The 23,055-nt window shown below is 38.2% G+C and overlaps 2 protein-coding genes across 2 annotated transcripts in view; both read right to left on the reverse strand.

Annotated features, from left to right (window-relative positions):
- Positions 1 to 854: 854 nt before the first annotated feature.
- LOC121944538 (lymphotoxin-alpha-like) lies at positions 855 to 11,775 on the reverse strand. Its single transcript, XM_042488361.2, has 4 exons — positions 11,291 to 11,775; positions 8,181 to 8,211; positions 7,998 to 8,057; positions 855 to 7,486 (listed from the first exon to the last, which is right to left on the reverse strand). The coding sequence occupies exons 1-4, from the start codon at positions 11,501 to 11,503 to the stop codon at positions 7,062 to 7,064; spliced, it is 729 nt and encodes a 242-aa protein (XP_042344295.1). The 5' UTR covers positions 11,504 to 11,775; the 3' UTR covers positions 855 to 7,061.
- A 4,651-nt stretch (positions 11,776 to 16,426) lies between these two features.
- LOC121944912 (multiple epidermal growth factor-like domains protein 9) overlaps positions 16,427 to 23,055 on the reverse strand; it is a 51,193-nt gene continuing 44,564 nt past the window's right edge. The window contains exons 5-6 of the mRNA XM_042488864.2: positions 21,654 to 21,920; positions 16,427 to 18,484 (exon numbers count right to left, since the gene is read on the reverse strand). Of these exons, the coding sequence (XP_042344798.2) occupies positions 17,961 to 18,484; positions 21,654 to 21,920 (791 nt within the window). The 3' untranslated portion in view covers positions 16,427 to 17,960. The remainder of the gene's footprint in view (positions 18,485 to 21,653; positions 21,921 to 23,055) is intronic.

The following is a 23,055-nucleotide window of genomic DNA, read 5'->3' on the forward strand; positions in this document are numbered from 1 at the left end:
TACAACACTTATCAACAAACAACACCATGTCCCAAAAACTGGGCAGCTATAGCAGCACACACAGTTTACCCACAAAAGTTCACGCACACAATGAAACAGGTCCTTGGCAGCAACCTGACTCCCAAATAATACCAACCTTTGAAACAGGAGCAATGCAGCCCAACAAACCCCAATACCCCAACCCCCAGCCTAGCCTGCATAACATCTAACACTACAGCCAAACCTTACAGTTATTTAGGCTACACCATTGTTATCTAGCTTGTTGCTAACATTAGCTTAGCTTAGCTTAGCTACATGTTTGTTGACACACACTGACAGCAGCAGTGCAGGGTTTGTCTGTGAAGTGCACCAATAACCTCCCAGCCAGGCTGGTTACTGTAGCGGAGGGAGAACATCACAGCTGCAACCAATAGCTCCTGATCAGCAAGAAAACCTTGGACCTAGACTTTGGATGTCTGTGGATCTCTGACCACAATAAAAAGGACATCTAGCCTATTTGAAGAACAAAGAGTCACCTAACATGAATAGATAGAAGAATAAACCAGACTGTTGTGGAACTCAAAATGTTAACTCTACTGGTGTTTGTCTATGCACATCAGATTATTTGTGACATTAACTGTAAAATAATCAAAGTATCTGATTCCTTAACTCTCAATAATGACACAATTTTCAAGTAGCTAATAAACTTCAACAGCGTAATTGAATTCCTAAACTTCAGTTATGGCTTTTGGTTTGGTTTTGGTGCTTAAAATTTTCTTTGACCCCATCTGGCTACCCCTGTGAGAAATTTCTGGGGTTGACACTGCACATGATTTAAACTTACAAACACACAAACTTAATAACACATAGATAGCTTACTTTTGACATTTTTTTAATGATCCAAGAAATAATTCACATTTCAGAGTATAAGACATTTTTTATAAATATTACATGAAAAGCCATTTTAAAAATGATTTAAATCCAACTCTTTATTCAGTCCTCTGGGGTTAAAGTGGACAGCTTAGCAATAGGCCTGTTATGCACTTAAAACAGAGCAACACAATATTATTGCTGTGAATCACCCAACTTGTTCTAGTTTCCTAGAAAGATGAATCCTCCTGAATATCCTGAGGAACATTCCACGAAGAAAAAGCTAATCAGTTTCCAGGATAGGTGGAACAAAGGAAGAAAATCAGTCCCAAAACATGATTAATGTTGATGACTTAATGGTCATGGAGTATCCACGATCTATCCAGGAACTGAGGAAACTGTACGGAGTGCAGAGTACAGAGTGCCCGCAACAATCAACTAAACAATCAGACACAAAAAGGCATCTTTCACCTTGTTCAACAGGCCTATTTAAGCGCACAACAGCACCTCGCGGGTAAAACACCCAGTACACTACTACTTTTAGAAATCAATCAATTAATCTTTTTTTTTATATATATATATATATATATATATATATATATATATATAAGTACCTTTTAAACAAATCAAATGCAATTCAAAGTGCTTTACAGTTTGAGAAAGAAAGCTCTAATTAAAACAGAAAAACAGCCCAATGACATGAAGTCAAAGGAACAAATTGATCGACAATGTCCTGAGAAGAATAGAATAGAATAGAATAACAGAATAAAGTAATTGTGGGGCACTGGGTGGCTCAGCTGGTGGAGCGAGTGCAACATATTTAAAAGGCTATGTGTCCTCATGACAGCGGCCCCAGGTTTGAATCCGACTGGCGGCCCTTTGCCACGTCATCCCCATTCTCTCTCAGCCCTGTTTACTGTCATCTTCTTAGCTGTCCTTTCAAATATAGGCCATAAAAGCCCCAAGATATCTTGGGGCTTTTGGGGCTTGGTAATGATAAGAATAAAGTAACTGTGAGATCATAACTCTCCTGTTTTAGCATCTCTGCACTGGCTCACCATAAAAGAGTCAGGCCAAAAATGAACCTGAGCATTTTGTCTCCACACTGACTGAAGGAAATACCTCCCTGATTTGTAATTTTTTTTGATTTATTTAAGAAACTGTACATTAAAAAAAAAACACAGATATTATTTCTTTCAAAAAAAACATTCACAGCACCAACTCAGACCAAATAAAATACAAAAAGACATCTTTCACCTTGTTCAATAGGCCTGTGTAAGCACATCACAACAGTGCCACACAAATCCAGCAGGTTTATAATGGTCCTTTTGTGATCCATCAGCAGATCTACAGCACACTGTTGTGACAGTCTATCCATCTGACTCTGAGCCATCAGCTGTCACACAGAGCTGATGGCATACAGATGTTCCACAGGTTGCATTAAATCTATTTTACATTTCCATCAAATTCTGTTTCAATAGGTACGTTTGACCAAAGTTATAATTATATAATATGATTTAATCTAAGTCTTTGAAACTTGAGGCAATTGTATTGGTTTCTTTCAAAAACATGAGGAAAAGAGACAACGGGCAACTTGGCAAGAAATGTTGCAAGAAATGAGTAAAGGGTGACGAAGAAAATGACATGAAAATTTGATTTTGAAAAGGGGGGGGGGGGATTATTAGAAAATTATCAAAATTAGGGAAAATGTCCAGAAAATATATATTTATAATCACTATAATTACATAATTTAAATTATATTACAGAATATATATGTGCATTTTCTTCACTTTTTTCAGGTCATTTTCTTGGGTGTTTTTGTTTAAGAGTTGTCTTTTCTTTCTTTCTTTGCTTATTTTCAGGTACTTTTTTTGTAACTTTTTTTGGACCATGTATTGTTAAGTTGCCCTCTCCCCATGTTTTTGAAAGAACTCAAACCATTTTGCTCACATGTCAAAGGGTTAAAGTACAATTCTCATAGTAGCTTCCTTGGCATTGTGCATGGGTCAGATATAAACTTCTCCCACAGAAATGCTGTTGTTAGAAATGAAATCATTACTCATCATTTTGAACAGAACATGAGTTGCATCATTTTTCCATCAATACTTAAGAGCATGGCTGTGTTTGCAGGGTTAAATTGCATATTGCTACATCACGCCTGCAGTGAACCCATCACTCGACCTGTGATTTGTCATTTCCTTGGTTGGAAAAATCCTCATAGTCACCATGTGAGTCTGCTGCAAACTGTTTACACAAACATACTGCTGTTTTCAATAAAATGATTATTCATCATTTTTAACATGACTTGCATCATTTTCCAGCATTACTTCTAAGCATGGTTATGTTGGTACTAGAAGAATGTATTGGTTTGTAACAGTGATTATGACAGCAAGTGTGTGTGAGCGTGGGCTGGGTTTAGTGTGTCTGCCGGTAACTCTGAGCTGTTTACTACTCTTTCTCAAAGCCTCTATTGCAACACACAGTGATTCATGCTTTTTTTCACTACATCTGAACTGTTTATTCATGTTTACTTTTGGGTTGTGTACTTATAACCAACATTGTCCTGCAGCGCTTATCACATTCAGCTGCTGGGATCAAATCTACACTGTACTACAGTAAAACTGAGCCAGGACTCTACCTCCCTCAATACTGATGGCACTAGTGTTATAAAGCGTTGTTAACATTCCTTTTATTCACAAATTCCTACGTCACTATTTCTAGCCAATCATGTCTCTGCCTGTCTTCCCCGAGCCAATCTTTCCTTGGACATTGCACTGTAAACATCATAGCATTCCTCTCACTTTATCTCTTATCATGGGAATATGATTATGGAAGATACTTTAGCCAAGAGTCAAACTGTTTAAGTTTTTGACTATTACTGCTAACACTTTACAAGTTTCCAATAGATATCGCCTTTTTGAAATTGCTCGTTTTTAATTTTAGTGAAAGTTTTCCCATAGTGTTTAACCGACTGACCAACTTGGGGTTTCTCACACTTTCATTTATTTGTGGCGGCCCACCACCATTAAAACACCTGCCAATACGTATTGATTTTATATTTTTGGTTCTGGGCCGTTCTTAAGGAGCACTACTGGAATACATACATAGTTAATTTATTGATTGTGCCACACTCTCGCAGCACAGAGCATACTCTGGGCACAGATGGAGCAGCAGTGAAAGTGAAACTCAACCATTTATTGCACTGAGTGTACAAGTTTGCTTCTGCAGCAGCTGCTCCTCTCTTCCACTGATCTAATCAGCTCTGATTGGTTCGACAGATCAATTATCCACCCTGCAACTAAATCTCTGCAAACAGCAACTGAGGAAAAAAAGAGCTCATGGGGAGCGCTGCCTCTGCAGTGTTCATGGACATCTGAAAAACATCTGAATTTAGAGAGGGGACACAGAATGGAAAACAGGGGAGCACACTTCTGCCACACAAGGATTCTAATTCTGTGGCAAACACTGCAACTGTTTACTATTTTCAGTAACAAGTTAAAAAAAAGAATGACCTAATTAAACATTTTTTTGTTAAAAACAGGGTTCCCACATAATTTCATGGCTGAAATTAAAAAAAAAAACATTTCCATGATTTTTCAAGAACTCATGACAAAATTGATATTTTGGAAAAGCGTGTGCTTCACTTCACTCTACACACACCGGAAATCTTCCCTTCCCATAGCAAATGCCGTTTGATGTTTTTATGCGTTACATTAACGCACACTGGACTGGACTTCTGTACACTGCACACTTAAGGTCAACTTAATTATTTAAACCTAAGATATCTGCACTGCAACTCTACTTCTGAAAAACTGTACAGTCCCTCCATTGCACTTTTGTGCATTCTTTCTGTGTCCTTTGTATTCTGTTTTGTCATTTTAGATATTTAAATTGCTTCTATATTTTTTTATCTTGTGTTCTATTCTATTTAAACTCACTATTTTATTCTTCCTTTATGTTAACTGTTTTGAACCAAAACACCAAGTCACATTCTTTGTATATGTAAATGTACTTGGCAATAAAACTAGATTCTAATTCTGATACTAATTCTGATATCATGCAGCCCGAAATCAAGCCCTATCAGAGCTACGTTGTGTCAATAGCTAACTTACAGGAAATACATTTGCTGTTATGTTACATTACGTGGAAGGCTACCCCCAGGAGAATTTTATTACACAACAAAATTCACTTCCAAAACTTTTAATGATTTTTACTAATTCAATGACTTTTCCAGGCCTGGAAAATGAGATTGTGAAATTCCATGGCTTTTCCATGATCATGGGAGCCCCGGAAACAAAGACTAACGGATTGGCCGAAAAAAATAGGGTTTGCTATTTCCAACGATACCAATTGCCAGAAAAAAATGTTGAGATTGTACGTTTCTGAAAACCACGGGTACACTGCATTTGCACATCATTTTTTAAAATTATTATTATTTTGGGGGTCTTTTTTGCTTTGAGTTGATAGGACAGGAGTAGTATGAAAAGGAGAGAGAGAGGGGAAGACATGCAGCAAAGGGCCGTGGGTTGGAATCGAATATGGTTAACATGGATAGGCTTAGGCACAATAAATCACTTGGTGTTGGTTAGGAAAAGATCATGTCTTGGCCAGCAGAGTTTGCAGGCACAGTACCTACAGAAAGTTACAAAACACCCAAGCCACAACAGGTTCAGTTGTTTGCAGGCTGGCAGGCGTCCTGCTTACATCACCATAATTCCCTTCATGCTCTGATGGTAGAGCCAGCTCATATAGTATGTTACTTCGGAAACACCCGTATGACGTGTAAAATGTGCAAATATAACATGTTAAAAGTTTGCAGAATCGTACAATACCAACATTTATTTCTGGGAACTGGACTATCCTGACTGTTACTAAATTATCCTTTTCATTTTAAAAGATTAAACTTTCACTGCAATAAGGAAGCTGACATGTCTAATTAGTTCCACAGAATCCAGAGAGATTCCATGAAGCAGCTATTGCCAAGAGCACCTGGTGTTAGTTCGGCAACATGTTAGGCTGAGCTGATGCATGTTTAGAGACATGTTGGTGTTAGACACAAGCTGTGTTTTCATAGCTGATTCTGGATATGTTCACTGGAATCCTTCCTACAATAACACAGCCATGTTGCTTCATTACAGTAATGTTTAAAGGTTGGGCAAAGCCATGGGGCTGTGGCTTAGCAATGGTGCCATTTATTGATCAATTTGTTAGTCTGTTCAACATTTTAGAGCAAGATATGTGTCCTGGATATTTAATTATAGGCCCATCGACAGCACAGAATGTTGTCTTGATCAATGCTCACCTTCAAAACTAACATTGAGAATTCTGCAGAACTTTCTATGGAAATTTGTGTTCCCTAAAGAATGAATCTTAATGCTAAACTACAGTCATACCAATAAACACTTAAAAACAAAAAATATTATCATACAATAAGCAGTTTGTCATGACATCTTTAAATATAAAAAAGAATCAACTGGAGTGTTTAAGCAAATATTATTTAAAAAAAAAAAACAAGAGAAAAACATCCAAAGAAGTATATCTATAATTTTCTTAAATTCACTTGATATACCTAATATGGATCTATCGTATGATCGATCAATCCATAGATAGGTGGGTTTCATTGCAGCTAGTTTTCTGATGTCTGTTTGGTGAGTCTGGGCCTTCAGACAGAAAATCCTCACCTATAAGAAGCTGGAATTTTTTTTTTCCTAAATTAATAAAAAACTTTTCAAACTTGTCCATTAGTCTTCTAAAGATCAATTATTTTTAACTTGTTTCTGTACTACGGTAAAATCATGACAAAATGCTTATTTTTATTTCAAACATTAAATAAGTTATAGAATATATTCAACACAGTTAACAGTGCACTGATTTTGCCAGATGGCTATGAAGTTACAAATGTCAGAGATGCTGTTAAGAAAACATATGTGCTCTTTGGACTTGTGTATCATGGTTAAATCATTGGCGCTGTATGTCTCTGTGAGCAGATATTAATGAGTTAAAAAACAAAACAAACTCAGTTTATAATTTCAAATAGATAAAGTTACAGTGGAGCAGATACTGGGAGCGCCATGCTGCTGCATATTCATCAGTGGGGTTAGAGCTTTCATGAGCAGTAATAGTAAAAGGAAATCATAATGCTGCACTCGTGTCTTCCTTTCCAAGGAGCTGAAGGAGCAAACAGCTGTGAAATCAGATTGATTGTGACCAGATTACTGAGGCAGAAGCTCAGCACCAAAGAAAACCTGGGATTCTTTGGTATTAGCAATAAGTTGGGGGTAAAGTGCTGTCACGCGTAGCTTGGAGTTAGCCTCCAGGTAGAAGAGGCCGGCCGTGTACAGGGATTTACTCCACTGTTCCATGCTGCAGCTCACTGTCTCCATCGAGGACAGGAGACGCACATCGTCTTGGTAGGTATCCTGAAAAACATACACCGAGTTGCTGAGTCTCAGCTCATCGCCATGACAGTTGAAGTGATGCTTGTTCTCATAGGTGATCTGCAGGAAGACTCTGTAGATGCCGGGCCTGGGCACCACCAGGTCCCCGCTGGAGTAGATGAAACCTCCGTTACAGAAAGCATTTCCAAGGACGCTCTCCCATGCAAGATATTCCCCAACCGTGTTGTTGCCTCGAGGAGCTTAAGATGAGAGCAGAAAGGTAAAAAGTCAAGACTGTTTTCTGCTTCTGAATGAATCATTTATACCATGAAATATGCCACATATTTAAGTAGAGCTGTTAATAAAGCCTGGGACTGCCTCTGTCTATCAGATGTGCTTCTGGGACAAAGCAAAATGCAAAAATGCTGTGGGAGGAGCGACAAGCTAATACAGTCTCTGTAGTAGGATTATAGAGTTCATAATACACTTAAATACACTATAACCTGTAATTTATAGGTGAAAATTGTTTAAATATTATGCAACACCAACATAGAGTTTATACAGCAGACTATTACAATCTCTGTTCTGTATGTGGAAACTGGTTACGTACGTTTACTTCAAAGCTGTTCTTCATTTTCTTTTTCTAAAGAATGCTGAGTCAAAACTTTTATTTTTAGCCTTTGAAACCCCAGTAAAGAAACATTAGTGTCTTTCTAAGAATGTCCAGTTAAAGCCTAAATGTTTCAGCCTCACACTGCTGCACTGTTTTACCTGTTAGCATCACACTTGGATTCTTGAAGTCCTTCTGTTGCTGCTGTTCGATGCCGTCACCTACAAGAGAGATCCACAGTGACGTTCAACACATTGATAAATGATTTTATTTTCCAAGCTCATGTTATCTTTCCTGTACAGAAATCAACATAATGTCACTGAAATACTGACTAAAAAATGTACCTGATGAGAGGCTGTGAGGTTGCATCAAAGGCTGTGAAGACAAAAAAGCAGTCTTAGCAACATTCGTTAAAACAGTAATGATACAAGAAATCGAAATGACACAGTCAAAAAAAACACTACAATACTGTAAATGCAGCAAGTAGGGATGCACTATAATATAGGCATGTCATCAGTATCGGCTGATATCGGTTTTCAATTGAAATATCAGAATCTGCCATCATGCTGATTTCTGCCAATATCACAAACTAAAATATTCTAAAATTATAATTATATATAAGTGAACATGTACAAAACCCCAACCCTAAGTTGAAGTATTTTTTCTTATTTTGCACAATGAATATATATTACATACATTGGAAAGCATTGTATTTTATGTCTCCATCTGCTGGTGGGCCATCACAATAAGAGTACTATGATGTTAATTCCACAACAGACGAGACTCAATGATCACTAAAGTTAGATGGAGAAAAAAGTGGCTATATCTATATTTGTTATTGGCCAAATGAGTTTTTATATATCAGCATATCAGACATCAGCAAAATAATAATAATAATAATAATAACAATAATAATAATAATAATAATAATAATAATAATACTGTGCATCCCTAGTAGCAAATGTTCATTATAATGGCACAACTTTGACTGTATTATGTTTTTTTTTTTACTTAAATAATTATAATATATAAACAGACACTAGTTTACACAGTTGCTAATGATCCAATATATTATAATAACACACAACAACAATTCAATGTCCTTCACAAGACTTTTATTTTTTTTTATTTTGATTGGTCTGACATAACTGGAATGAGGCAAAAAAAACACTGATCCCAGCACTTGCCAGGTAGGACATGTTGATTTTCTTTAATAATAATTGCAGCTAAAAACTGTATAGGAAAGGGTTTTGAGAGAGTGCTTGATGCTTTCAGGTGAAATGGGACAAAAAAAATTAGACCAAAATTGGAGATTTTTCTGACGTGAAACCACAATGTTTGCAGGCTACCAGATGCCATAAAATCTTAAGTAATAGTGCTATTGTGTGCCACCCTGTCACAGCATATTCTTGTAACTCAAAGTAATAAAGATGATTCTGTGAGGCTATATCAGCCACAATAGTTCATAATAACGCATCACTATTACACATACGTCCATTGTACAACATATGGCATCAACCTTACAGGAAGTGAAAATAAAAACAGGGAATACATGGCAGAAAAGATAGAGAATCTTTTTAATGAACAGTTAGGTTAAATCAATAATGTGTTCATGGAGTGAGGAGGGCACACTTGATGTATTTGAAGGTCTGAAGTTTCTAAATTAAGTAAGTTATTTCCTTCTAAGAAATATAGCAAAGATAGGCCGATAAAACAAGTTCTATAAGTAAACTCAAGGAAGTCTTTAGACATGTAGGACGTTTCTCTGAGATCCTCCAAAAAGTGTCCCATATTATATTACTGAACTTATATTGTGAGTGTCTTGTTTTGGGCAGAACCTAAATGCTTTAGAGATCTAATTGTAAGAAAAAATAGATGACAAGACTGATGAGCAGACACAGGATATTAACCCTCTGACACCAGAGAAAATTGGCTTAATTTCTTTCAAAAACATTGGAAAAAGTTACAAATTAAGAGTAACAAGAAAATTACCTGGAAATTTAGCCCAACAAAAACAAACAAAAGAAAAAACAAAGGTAAACAAAACAAAATAAATAAAATAGTTAATAATAATAATAAAATAATTATAAATCTCTCTCTCTCTCTCTCTCTCTGTCTCTGAAAACTAGTTTTCAGGTCTTTTTTGTCTAAATTTCTTGCACTTTGTGGGACACCTCTTGCCAAGTTTCTCAGTGTCTTTTTAGCCACGTTTCCAAAAGAAATCAAACCAGTTTGCTCAGTTGTCAAAGTTTTAAATGCATAGAGTTAAGAGTCTGTGAGGAGGGATGATGTTGTAACTGGGCTTGGCCACAAATGAAAGTCATTACCACAATCTTAAGCGCCTGTTCTGGTGAGTAATCAACAACAGCCCAGCCAATTTCCTCATGAACCACAAGGCATTATAAAAGGCAAATGTGAAACTAAAAGATTTGGAAGCATCTTTGAAGTTTTAAAACTTGGGAGAAATGATGAGTTAACCTTTGCGACCTGAATGGACATCAGTTTTTCTTGTGCTGCATTAAGACACTTTTCACAAGTATTTGAACTTTTGAAACTTCAGCAAAATGTTTAATTCTCAGACAATTAGTAAACTGTGAGTAATTGATAAAAGTTGAGTAAAGTATGAGAAAACAACCTGAAAATTAATGTTAAAAAAGGATGCAGAGAGAAATATTAGAAGTATCCACAAAAAAGGAAAAAAAATGTCCAGGACATATTTATGGTTATTAGAATTATATATTAAAAATATTTTGCAGAATATATAACTTTTAATTTGTAGCATTTTTTCCTGTCATTTCTTTGTTTAGTTTTGTGTTTTAATTTCCTTTTTGTTGCTAATTTAAAGGTACCGGTTTTGTGACATTTTACTAAGTTGTTGGGGTCACTTCTTGTGAAGTTGCTCATTGTCCTGACCCACGTTTTTGATCAAGCCAATTTGGTCAGGTTTTGTCTTTGTTTGTTTGTTTTGTTTTTTTTTCTGATTATTAAAAAGTAGCAACGCTTTTTTGTAGACACCCAAAAATTAGTTTGGGTGAAGAGGTCGACGTAAAAACTGTAGCTCGTGCTGTTTGGAAAGACACTGACACTAGGTTATTTCTTGCTATAGCTGCATTTTATTACATTTGAGTTGTTAAGCCAACTGCTGCGGTGTGACTCTATAAACCACAGTTTATTTCACTGGGCTTCGGTTACCAAAGCACTTAAATCCAACTTTCACCGCAACAGGAAATAAAGTCGTGTAGAAAGCAAATAGAAGCGTAAAATATCTTAATGATAGCGGAACATTTGAATTTAAATCAAACCACAGCAGCAAATTTAACGACTATCGACCAACTGCGTCACACTGGTTTAAAACTAGCAAACATTTACCTCAAAGAACTAACGAACAATGATAACTCGGGCCCGCCATGGTTAACAACAGCGCCTGAGCTGAGGGAAGGCTCTGGAAGCTTACCTGTGTGTCCGGGGACTGCTGACCTCGCCCTCCCTGCACCACCGTGACGACAACCAGCACCGCCACCGCTAACGAGACCATGAGAAGGAGCGCCACGGCCAGACACCGGGCCATCCGCCGGGGTGGCCTCTCTTGCTGCCGCAGAGGCTGGAAAGTGTTCCTCCGCTGTAATCCCGCCCGCCCCCCGCAGTAGCAGCAGCCGTCTTCCTCCATGCAGCTGGTTCAGGCTTCTTAGGGATCAACCACCGGCTCCCATTCTACATCCCCATTTATCAGCGCGCTGTCGCCCACGTTGAAAACCACTGCACTTGTGAGGAGTCTCGATTTAGGCTCACCGAGTTTCACCGTGTGTCAAAACTCAAGCACGAACTTCCTCTTCCTGAGATACGCAGACACGAAATGGTTAACAATTGCTTTCATTCTCCCACTCCCACCTGCTCATTTTTGTTGGGCTTCTATGACACGCAGCCAAAGATTTCATAGGAAACTTTTCAGCCAAACATGATCTTAAAGGGATAGTTCCGATTTTTTTGGGGGGGGTAGGGGGTTATGGAGTACTTATCCATAGATAGTATGTCACATACTGGATTACAACCGGCACACCCCCAGTTTGGAGAAGCATGCAGGATTCCAGCATAGAAACTAAATCTACTGCTGTGGATGGGGGCCAATAACAAAACGTGTTTTAGCCGCCTAAAAAGGTCCCAGCTGAAAAAAATATCAGTTTAAGTGTAGGCTATACTGAGAGTATTTTCACTGCTTTATCTTAATATCAGACAGTGATTTTTAAAGGCAAACTGATGCTGTTATATTGCTCTCTTCAAAGCCAGACTCCATTGAAAAAAACAGTGATTTAACATTGCTGAATACAGGAGCTGCTGGTCTACAGCTGCCTCAAACAGTTATTTTGTTTGTTATTGTGTAACTTTGGCCTTGAAAATGGGCAGTTCAGCTTTGTCAAAGTAACACAGTAACACAAACTAGCTAACAGATCGAGGCAGCGGTAGACCAGCAGCCCCCAGGCACACTGAGCTAAAAATAATTGTTTATGTTAATGGACTTCCGTTGCTTTGGTGAGAGAGTAGATGGGGAGCTGAAGTCATAAATGGCTTACCCGTGGGAATGGGCTGTTTGACAGAAAGGTTAAGTGCTGAAAATACTCTCTATATAACATCTAGTGAAGCTGATGTTGATTTTTAAAATTTTTTAGGTGGGACTTTTTTTAGGTGGCGATAATCTGTTAAATTCCTAACCCCACATCCACAGCAGTACATTGTCAGTCTCCAGTCTGCTCCTCCAAACTGGGGCCCTGCTGACTGACATCTACTGTACGTAATATACTGACTATGGATAATTAACCAATACAATCCTACTTAAAAAAAACTCCAAACTATCCCACAAACATAGCTCTCCCTTACCTTGTGACCCCTCTCTGAGGTTTGACATGTTCAGTCATGGAGGGACAGAGCAAACACAGTCTGTCATTAACAGTGGCTCTGGCATGTCTTTGTAAATGAATATCACATCAAGTCTGACTGTTCACTGTTTTCCCTCACTTCTCTGTCTAGACAGAAGCCTACCAGCATTATACCTGTCAAAGTGAAAACACTGCATTCCTCTGGAGCTGAAACAAATCAATTAAAAAAAAACCTAAAAAAAACCCTGATACTGTCGATTCAACAATGATGTAGCAATCCAAACCACAACAACAGCCTCATGACCCAGTCATCATGATGAATGCATGCTCAGCATTTCACAGCTTAAAGCAGTGTGACATAAATTTCATGTAAAAAAAAAAAAAAATTAAGAATGTTATGTTTATTATACTATGCACTATGATATAACTTAATCTGACATAAAAGAAAAACGTCCGTATGTTTTAGTGTTGGAATGTTACTCAGCACAACTGTACTTAAGTACATATTTGAGGTACTTGTACTTCACTTGAGTCTATTCTTTTCATGCCACTTTATATTCCTCTAAATTTCAAATGGAATTATTTTACTTTTTACTTCACTACATTTATCTGGAAGCGTCAGTCACTAAAAAAAAATAACATTTTCACTAAAAAAAAACAGGAGAAGAGTTTATAAAATATGATATTTTGTAATAAATTAAACTACCCAAAAGTTTATACAAGTACACCTAAAATTATTAGCTGATTAATTAATTCCAATTAATGAAAAATTAATTAAATCAAACTACTTTTGATAAAAATTTAAGATGGCATCCTATTTAGATGCCCGAGCCACCTCATCTGGCTCTTCTCAACGCAGAGGAGCAGCGGCTCTACTTCGAGCTCCTCCTGGATGACAGAGCTTTTCACCCTTTCTCTAAGGGAGAGCCCAGCCACCCTACGGAGGAAGCTCATTTCGCTCGCTTGTACCCGCAATCTTGTTCTTTCGGTCACTACCCAAAGCTCGTGACCATAGGTGAGGGTAGGAACGAAGATCGACCGGTAAATCGAGAGCTTTGCCTTTTCGGCTCAGCTCCCTCTTCACCACGACAGATCGGTGCAGAGTCCACATTACTGCAGACGCTGCACCGATCCATGTCGATCTCCCGCTCCATCCTTCCCTCACTTGTGAACAAGATCCCGAGGTACTTCAACTCCTCCACTTGGGGCAGGATCTCTTCCTCGATCTGGAGAGGGCACTCCATCCTTTTCCGGCTGAGAACCATGGCCTCGGATGTGGAGGGACTGATTCTCATCCCGGCCATCACACACTAGGCTGTGAACCGATCCAGTGAGAGCTGAAGGTACCCCATACTCCTGGAGAACCCCCCACAGGACTCCCCAAGGGACACAGTCGAATGCCTTCTCCAAGTCCACAAAGCACATGTGGACTGGTTGGGCAAACTCCCATCCACCCTCAAGGATCCTGCCAAGGGTCCAGAGCTGGTCCACAGTTCCACGAACAGGACGAAAAACCACATTGTGATCCCCCTGTAGCTGGAACACACCCTCCGGTCCCCCTTCTTAAAAAGAGGAGCCACCACCCCGGTCTGCCGGTCAAGAGGCACTGCCCCAGATGTCCACGCAATATTGCAGAGTCATGTCAACTATGACAGCCCCACAACATCCAGGGCCTTAAGGAACTCCGGGCAGATCTCATCCACCCAGGGGCCCTGCCACTGAGGAGCTTTTTGACCACCTGGGCAACCTCAGCCTCAGAGATGGAAGAGCCCACCCCGAGTCCCCAGGCCCTGCTACCTCACCGGAAGGTGTGTCGGTGGGATTGAGGAGGTCTTTGAAGTATTCCTTCCTCCGGTCCACAACGTCCTGAGTCTAGGTCAGTAGGGCACCGTCCCCACCATACACAGTGTTGACAGAGCACCGCTTCCCCCTCCTGAGACACCGGATGGTGGTCCAGAACATTTAAAATTATATTTAAAACATCATTTTAAATATGTAATTATGATAATTTTATAGTTTTTCCCTATTTTTTGCTTTTTTTCCCCAGGACATTTCCCCACACCTTTTGTATATATTCTAAATCTTCAAATGTCTTGCCGTTTGTGGAACATTTATTAGCAAGTTGCTCATTGCCTTTTATCACATGTATGTATTTCGACCAATTTGGAAACAGAAAGTGCTTCAGTATTAAAAAGAACACCGTAAAACACATAGATACATGGTAACAACAAATAGTGTGTGTCACCAGTCTGTAGACTGGCTGACTTCAGTCAGTGGATGAAACAGACTGTAGCTGGCTGAAAGGCTAGACGTCAGAGTGAAAGTAGGGGTAGCATCACAGTCATGTGGAGAGCCTGCAGCCGCAACGTGGTAGATGAGCAGGGTGAAAGCCAGACCGCTGCAGAGAGGTGAGCCTGCTGCAGTGAGTGCCAGTCTTGTTTTGGAGGATAAAACAGGAGAGGGGCAACAGGGGAGATTTTCGGAATCTGCAGACTTAGTGTTGGTGAGGCAGAACAATCAATACATAATGACTTAATTAAAATGTGTTTCGCTTATTGATACTTGAATGTTTGAGCTTCACTGTGCAGAATGATGAATGGACATAGTTTGACACTGAATGGTTGTGTTGACGCATTCAGGGGAAGTGTCACTGCACTCACCTTAAAGGTACAGGGTGTCAGATTTAAGGTGATTTGGCGGCATCTAATGGTAAAAATTGCAGATTAAATTTATGTTAGAATTCCTTCGGTGTTCATTGTTCAGGAGGTTTCTAATGGGAACTTCATTTTTCACAAGGGTTTTTTTGCCTCTCTAAAGCCAACCGAGGGCCAGTGAACTGTTCAAACTAGTAAAACACTTAATAAAGCAGCTTTAATTTACAAATCAGTATTTCTTCCACGCTGATTGGCATGTCAGACACAGGCAGCTAGCCTAGCAGCTGCCAATGTGTGCTCACCTTTTTTCTCTGGTTACTTTAGATTCTGATGTGCAGGGCTTGTTTTTTTACTGGGAGCCAATTTATCCAGAGTTCTCTTCCTGTGGATAAAAATGGATCAGATGATTTAATTCTCTAAAACCTGAGCAAATTGGCATGATTTCTTGCTAAAATATGGGAAGAAGGCAATAAGCTACAAAAGAAGAAAAGATTGAAAAATTAGCAGGAAACTGGTTAAAAAAAACTAAAAAGAAAGAAAGAAACAAGGAACTAAGCTGGAAAAGTCCTTAAAATTAAAGTATTGTGCAACAATTAAAAATATTTAATTAGGATAATTACAAATACACCGTTTGGGGTTTTTTCTTTTTTCCCTAACATTTGAAAAAAATTATTTTCTGAATCTACTAATTTCTTGAAATTTGTGGAACATTTCTTACCAAGTGTTTTTCCAACGCTACTTGTTGTGGAGAGCCAATGAACAAAAATGCAAAAATACAAATGTCACTATCTAGAGCCAGTGTTTGAAATAATATGGTGCAGTATGGCAATTTCCTAAGACAGAGACCTGCTCCCGATGTAAATATAAATGGCTCATTCTAAGGTAACAAAAACATGATTCTTATTTTCAGGTGATTACACACTGAAGAAAATTTACTTATTATAGTATATTCATTTCTGTCAATATATTCCCCTAAATGCTGCACACTGGACCTTTAAAAATCAGTTTAACACTCGGACATACCTAAATTCCCTTAAATTCTAGGGACGCGAGACACACAAACACAACAGTTAAACCCATTTTTATTCGAGACTTGAGCTCTGATTTTTGGGGGAATTATGTACATAATTTGTATCTTTGTTTTGGGTGGTGCATTTGTGTCCCGCAGCTGCGTATATGGCAAAGTCCACTTGAGAATACCAAATAAAAATAAAAATACAAAAAGCTGTGGGCTGACCGCAACATCACACCCTGCAGAGTGAACGGTCGGGAGCTTGTTGAGTGACAGTGTACACACAGTATTCTACCTGTACAATAATAGTGCTACTATTCACAGTCATCTGTACAATAATCATATTTACAGTGATCACATTAGGGAAAGAGCCAGTACCTGAGGAGTTAGTTCCATAATTACTCATTCACCGTGGTAAAATGAAGTGCACCCAACCAATGGTTGCCTAAACAACACAGGAAACACGTCTGGGATCACGTGTGAAGCTTTTATCGATTTTACAGCTGCTTTAGCTGATGCAACTTAATTGCAGGTGATAACAAAGACCGTCAGGTATGTCACTGTGTGCAGGCTGGTTTCAACTCCATAACAACAGTATCAACACTACAATACTGTTGATGTTTTAACGGTCTTATCATGTGAGTCACAGCGCCCAACCTCCACATAAATGTGACACATTTTTCAAATGGTTTGATCAACTTTTGCTGAGGTAGGCAGCAAAGAGAAGATTAGATTACAAGTGGCGGTTTTATAAGAGTCCAGTAGAAGTCACTACTGTGCAGTAGTGCTATGTGGTGCGAGTTTATAAACGGTACCTATTGTTTCTCTCAAAGAAACACTCCTCTTAGATACTTCAGGCGCGCTGGCACACTTAAACAAAAGACAGGAAGCTATAAACAAAAGATGAGGTCATTCCAAATGCTTGTGCCAGCACCCTTCGTCTTCCCCTAGGATTCTCTCCAAAAACACACAAACTATACATGAAAACATATTGGCTGATTTAAAAGTACCATTCAACAGCACGAAAGATAAAACACCATGAAAAAAACACACCATACATGTGCAGCATTTCTCCCGAGAATGAAACGTCAAACAATAAATAAGAACTGAATAAAAATTCATTAAATAACAATCATTGTCTCAGTTTATCGAGATCACCGATCAAGGGATCCAGTTATAACTTAAAACAGTCAAAAGTCCTTTTTTAAAAAATATCTGAAATGCTAGGCTCCTGTAAGTTCTCGAAGCAGTGTCAGAGTTTCAGCCATACGATGAATGCTCTGCACCTGTCTGACGCCGTGTTACTGACTTAACTATGTGCACCACAGTACCCTGCGCAGGCACAGCTCAAACCAAACACTTTGTTCTTTGGACACTTTGACTGATCACCCATTCCTCATAAAATCATATCAAAAAAGGGAAAAAGTTTCATCTGCGTCTCTTTGATCAGGTCTTCTTGTGGTCACTGTGTGTGACGTGGCGCAGAGCAGCAGGGGAACAAGCAGTCATACATGAAGGAGCTTTGGATTTCCAGCAGCTTTGTGTTATCTGTAAATCTAGGTGTCCAGTTTGTGGATGGATGACGTGCTAAGCCTTGTAGCAGTTGCCCTGCGTGGTGAGTGCTAGCTGGCCATTGGGCGCCACCTCGTTGGCCTCGTCCTCCAGTAAGCCCGACACGTCAGCGTTGGGGATGCTGTCGTGGTAGCTGCTGAAACTGATGTTGTCCTCTTTCAGTTCAATTGTCCAGAAGGGCGCGTTGAGCTTGCGGTTCTGGTACTCCCTGTACGTGTACACGCCTCCCACGAAGCCCAGCAGCAGCAGCACCACCAGGATGATGACGGCTAGGATGATGATGTTAAACTGCGTCCAGGAGACCTCGGTCAGGGCGGCGGTGGTGTTGTCGGTGGGGCTGCTCAGGCTGGTCAGCAGCGCCTGCGTGGTGGCAGCGGTGCTCAGTGCAGTGCTCGTGTTGTTGCTGGACGTGGAAGCTGGGACACCTCTGGCCGTGGCCGAGGTCAAAGTGGTGCTGGTGGTGGTGGTCGGGGAGGGGGAGGTCGATGTGGGGGCCTCTGTTGAGGTTGTTTCTGCTGGTGTGGGAAGGAGCCGGGAGGCTAAGGAGAGAGCAGCATAGAAAATATTTGTGAATATTTTTAAGATATTATAACAGCCTTGTATTTTTCTACTTTGATAATTGTTTGTTATATGTAGAAGAAGAGGTAGAAGGTCCACCTCTGCATTTTACAAGGTTTTTACATTTATTTGTTTATTTTTTTCAGTCATTCTATTTATTTACTTATTTATAATAATAATAATAATAATAATAATAATAATCATTATTATTATAATTATAATTATAATTATAATTATTATTATTTTCTGTCTTGATATTTGTTTGTTGTATGTACCTTTGCATTTTACAATGTTTTTAGAATTTATTGTTTATTTTTTCATTAATTCTATTTATTTAATAATAATTATTATTATTGTCATAATTAGTTAATTTTTATATTGCCTGGTATTTTTCTGTCTTGATGTTTGTTGTATGTACCTCTGCACCATTAAAAATGAGGGTTTTCCGAGGCTTTAAATAAAATAAGTGATGATGATGATAATGATGATGATGATGATGATGATGATGATGATGATGATGATGAAGATTTTATATCACGAAATTGTTAAACTGTGCAATATAATGAAAGCCTGTCATAAGTAACAGGATGCTGGTTCAGACTTAGTTTATTGACATATAGTCAAAGTAACTGGTGACACCTTGTGGTAAAAGGTCATAACGACCTATGAGTGCAGACACACTTGCTGCTTTCATTTTTTGAAACATTTCAAAGCTTTTAAAGGGATGGATCAGATCTTTCCAAATGTTGCATGCGTTGTATGAAGTACTAGACCCTTTGTGCATTTTACGCGCTTTACATTCCTCATTTTTTGATAATTTTGGCTGTGTTCATGCATATGGCATACATTTTGTCAATATTTTTGTTAAATCTTGGAATTTTCCAGCTCAGATCCTACAACAAGTCTAAAATACACTGGAAACTAAACTGTAACATTCACACTGATAATTGCAAAATAAATGCTCAATTGAAACCCATTCAAACTGACATTTTTGATCCCACACCCATCAAAGCATAAAAACATGCATTATATTATTTCTTTTGTGTTGGAATTTGTAATTTTTACTATTTTCCAACTGATGACATCTTTTTTAAAAAAAATCATATTTGGCATATGAATAAAATACGTGCTATTTCCACTAGGTGCACTGTCACAATAAATGTGCTCATCATATCCCAGGCTGTTAATATCAGAAAGAAATCTGCTTAGCATTTAGCATATTGAAAATAATTCTGTTTTTTGTTTTTAAATTCTTGGTTAAATAAATAAACTCAATGAAAGTACAAAATCATATAAATGTAAAATATTTTTATAACCTGATTTTGAAAAGCTCATTTTGTGTGCAGAGCAGTATGAGTGTGAGTGTTTGATACTGCACAAAAAATAATAATGTATAAAGATCATTGTTGCTGCTAATCATTGACTTATCCCAGGCTGTAAAAATCCCCCAAAAAATCTACTCAGCATGTAGTATATTGAAAATAATTCATTCTGAAAATGAATTGATATTTGATATTTAAGATTAGGACTGATGTTGGCTAAATAACTAACTAAATAAAAGTAGAAAACAATATTTTTATATTATTATTTTTTTATTATTTTTTTAAATGTTTTTTTTTAAATCTGATTCTGAAAAGCGCATTTTGTGTGCAGAGCGAAACGAGTGAAATATTATACTATTACACACAGTAGATGTCAGTGAGCACACCCTTGGTGTGGAGGAGCAGGCTGGAGTCTGACATGGAAGCTAAGCAATGTACTGCTGTGAAGGGGTCAGCAGCCACTTAAAAAAATGTCTACCTAAAACCGTCCGTGTAAGTGTACGCTATATTCAAAGTATTTGTGTGTTGTCCTGTGTTCAGCGATGTTAAATCACGGGTTTTTTAAACTGGAGTCTGGCTTTGCAGTGAGTGATGTAGTAGATATAGTCTGCTGGGAAAAAGGTCTATGACTTTTTAGAAATTCAGCACACTTCCTTCTTTTAACTGCTTTCAATAATGATCATCAGGTATGAGATACCTTTTCTTTCTTTCTTATGTAATACAATAGTAAAGGGTCGGGAACAGAAATTAACACACTGAAATCAAAAAATAGATTTGAGAGAGCAAAAGTATTGACTCTGCAATCAAAATATGTTTTTTTTCCCCAAGGAAAATACATTTGTGATAAAAAACATAAAAAAGTATTGTCAAATTAGAACTTGTGTTTTCAAATCCAAAAGTGTTTTTGGGGCATCCATTCATTTCTGAAAATCAAAACAGGGTTTTTTTGTTCATCCAAAAGGACATTTCACTATTGGTTCAGGGTGACAGAACTTTTGGGTGTGCAAACAAACATTTTGGATACACAAAAAAAAAAAAACATTTAGGATTCACGTACAAAAGTTTTAAAATTTTATAAATACATACACGTACGTAACTACTCATAATTACACAAAAATACATTTTTAAATCAACAATATTTGTTTGCAGTGTGGATGGTTTGGTACCCTATTTTTTGTTGTTTTCTGTAAAGTTGTGCTCTCAAACCTTTATCACCCAAGAAAGTGATTTGATTGCTTCCAAAGACATGGGGAGAAGGCAAAAAGAGGCTTGGCTCAAAAGTTAGCAAAACATAAGTAAAAAGTTATAGAAAATTACCTGAAAATAAGCAACAAAAAGTAACAAAAACATATACGGCCTAAAATGTGCTGAAAAAAATATTTTATATTTCTTTTTTTTTTTTTTTGCTGTAACAGTTTGAAATATAAAATTATTATTACTTGAAATATAGTCGTCTGTATATTTCCCCCTACGTTTGTTCTGATAATCCACTCTTTTTTACTAATTTTTTGGACTTTTTTGGACATTTCTTGCCAAGTTGGTCATTTCTGCTCCTGCCTTTGCCTTTGAAAAAAAAAATTGAAAAAAATAAAAACAATTTGCTCAGCCAGAAAGGGTCAAAATATGTGAAAAGTGCCTAAATGTGACAGAAGAAAACTGATGTCAGTCCAGATTTCAAAGGGTTAAGTGCATAAAGAAAGGTATCTCCATATTCAGGTAGTTGTATTTTATCACAAAGGAAATAAAAGGTTTTTGTACATATGAAGTACGTAATAAGCTCATACTATGTTTGACACTATACAGGCACTGTGCTGTGTTCTGCTCTTACTTGGACGGGTGCAGTTATGAGCCCGGGCGTCCCCGATGAAGCCCAGCGCACAAAGCTGGCACTGGGGCCCGCTGGTGTTGTTGATGCAGCGGAGGCAGTGGCCGGTGTCAGGGTGGCAGAGGGCGGGGTCCTGAGGGTCTGCATTCCCGCTGCACTCACACGGAGCACAAACCCCAGACACTTTGTAGAAGCCGGCGCTACACTTGTCACAGTGTGGGCCGCCGTACCGTGGAAGGCACTGGTCACACACTGGGGAGCCACTGGGATCTGCATAGGAACACACAAAGACACACATCACTGCCTGAACCATTACTAATGATGGAGCTACAAGGCCAGCAGAACCACCAGACCTCAGACAGTCTGAAAGGGACAGGTAATAATAAATATAACAACTTTATTTATATGGTATCTTTAAAAACAGAGTATATAAAGTTATAAAGTGCTTAGACATCAAGGCAAAGCAGAGGGAGGTTTTTTTTTTTTTTTCAGAGAAAACATGACCATAGCAAACAATACTGCCCAACTAAGACCTGACAACATTTAAAGCTGAATTAAACAAGACAGAAACAAATTACAAAACAAAAATAATAATCACAACCCACAGCAATAAGAGTTTATACAATTCAAAGGATATTAGTAGTAAACACAGAAATAATAGCACTAATAAAAGAATCAAATGAAATAATGAAATAAAATGCAATGAATTATTTGACTGCTGCAACTGGAATTTGGGTGTATTATAAACCCATGAGGGCTGGGCACATTGTGTGCATTACATGAAAATAAAAGAAATCAATGATATTATTTATCACAAATACAAACCATAAAATTACTTATTCCATTTTATAAAAGGCAGTTTAAATGTTCAATTCTATCATTTTGTCTGAACATGCATGCTATCTTGTTCCAGAAGCCCAGCGCTCACACTGACTGCACCACTAGGTGGCTCAAGATAACAGTATATTGATTTTGGAGTTAGCCATGATCTCTGGGTCTGTGCACAGTGCTGTTTTACTCCTGTCTCAGTGGACACACACACACTGCTGTTTTACCTCACCTTACCTAATACTCAGTGAGCAAGGCATTCACGCAGATAGAATTAGGGTTTTTTTAATGTGGGATCATAACTGCAACACTCAAGTATTATTTGAAAAGTGAGTAGACTAACAGATGGGTAGAAATTAAAGCACATATTCTACAAATTCCTTGGAACCTATCTTGGTCATCACACATCACCACCCAGGTTAAAAAGCACAGAAAAGGCTCTACTTCCTACGGAAACTTAGGAAGGCTAAATTTCAGAGCAAGATCCTGGTTAACTTCTACAGAGGAGCTATAGAAAGCATACTGACTGGAAACATCACAAACTGGCATGGTTCGTGCACGGCCCAGGACAGGAAGG

The sequence above is a fragment of the Plectropomus leopardus genome, chromosome 4 (genome assembly GCF_026936395.1).
Source record: "Plectropomus leopardus strain MGB_pleo_1.0 chromosome 4, ASM2693639v1, whole genome shotgun sequence".
Classification (NCBI taxonomy): domain Eukaryota; kingdom Metazoa; phylum Chordata; class Actinopteri; order Perciformes; family Serranidae; genus Plectropomus; species Plectropomus leopardus.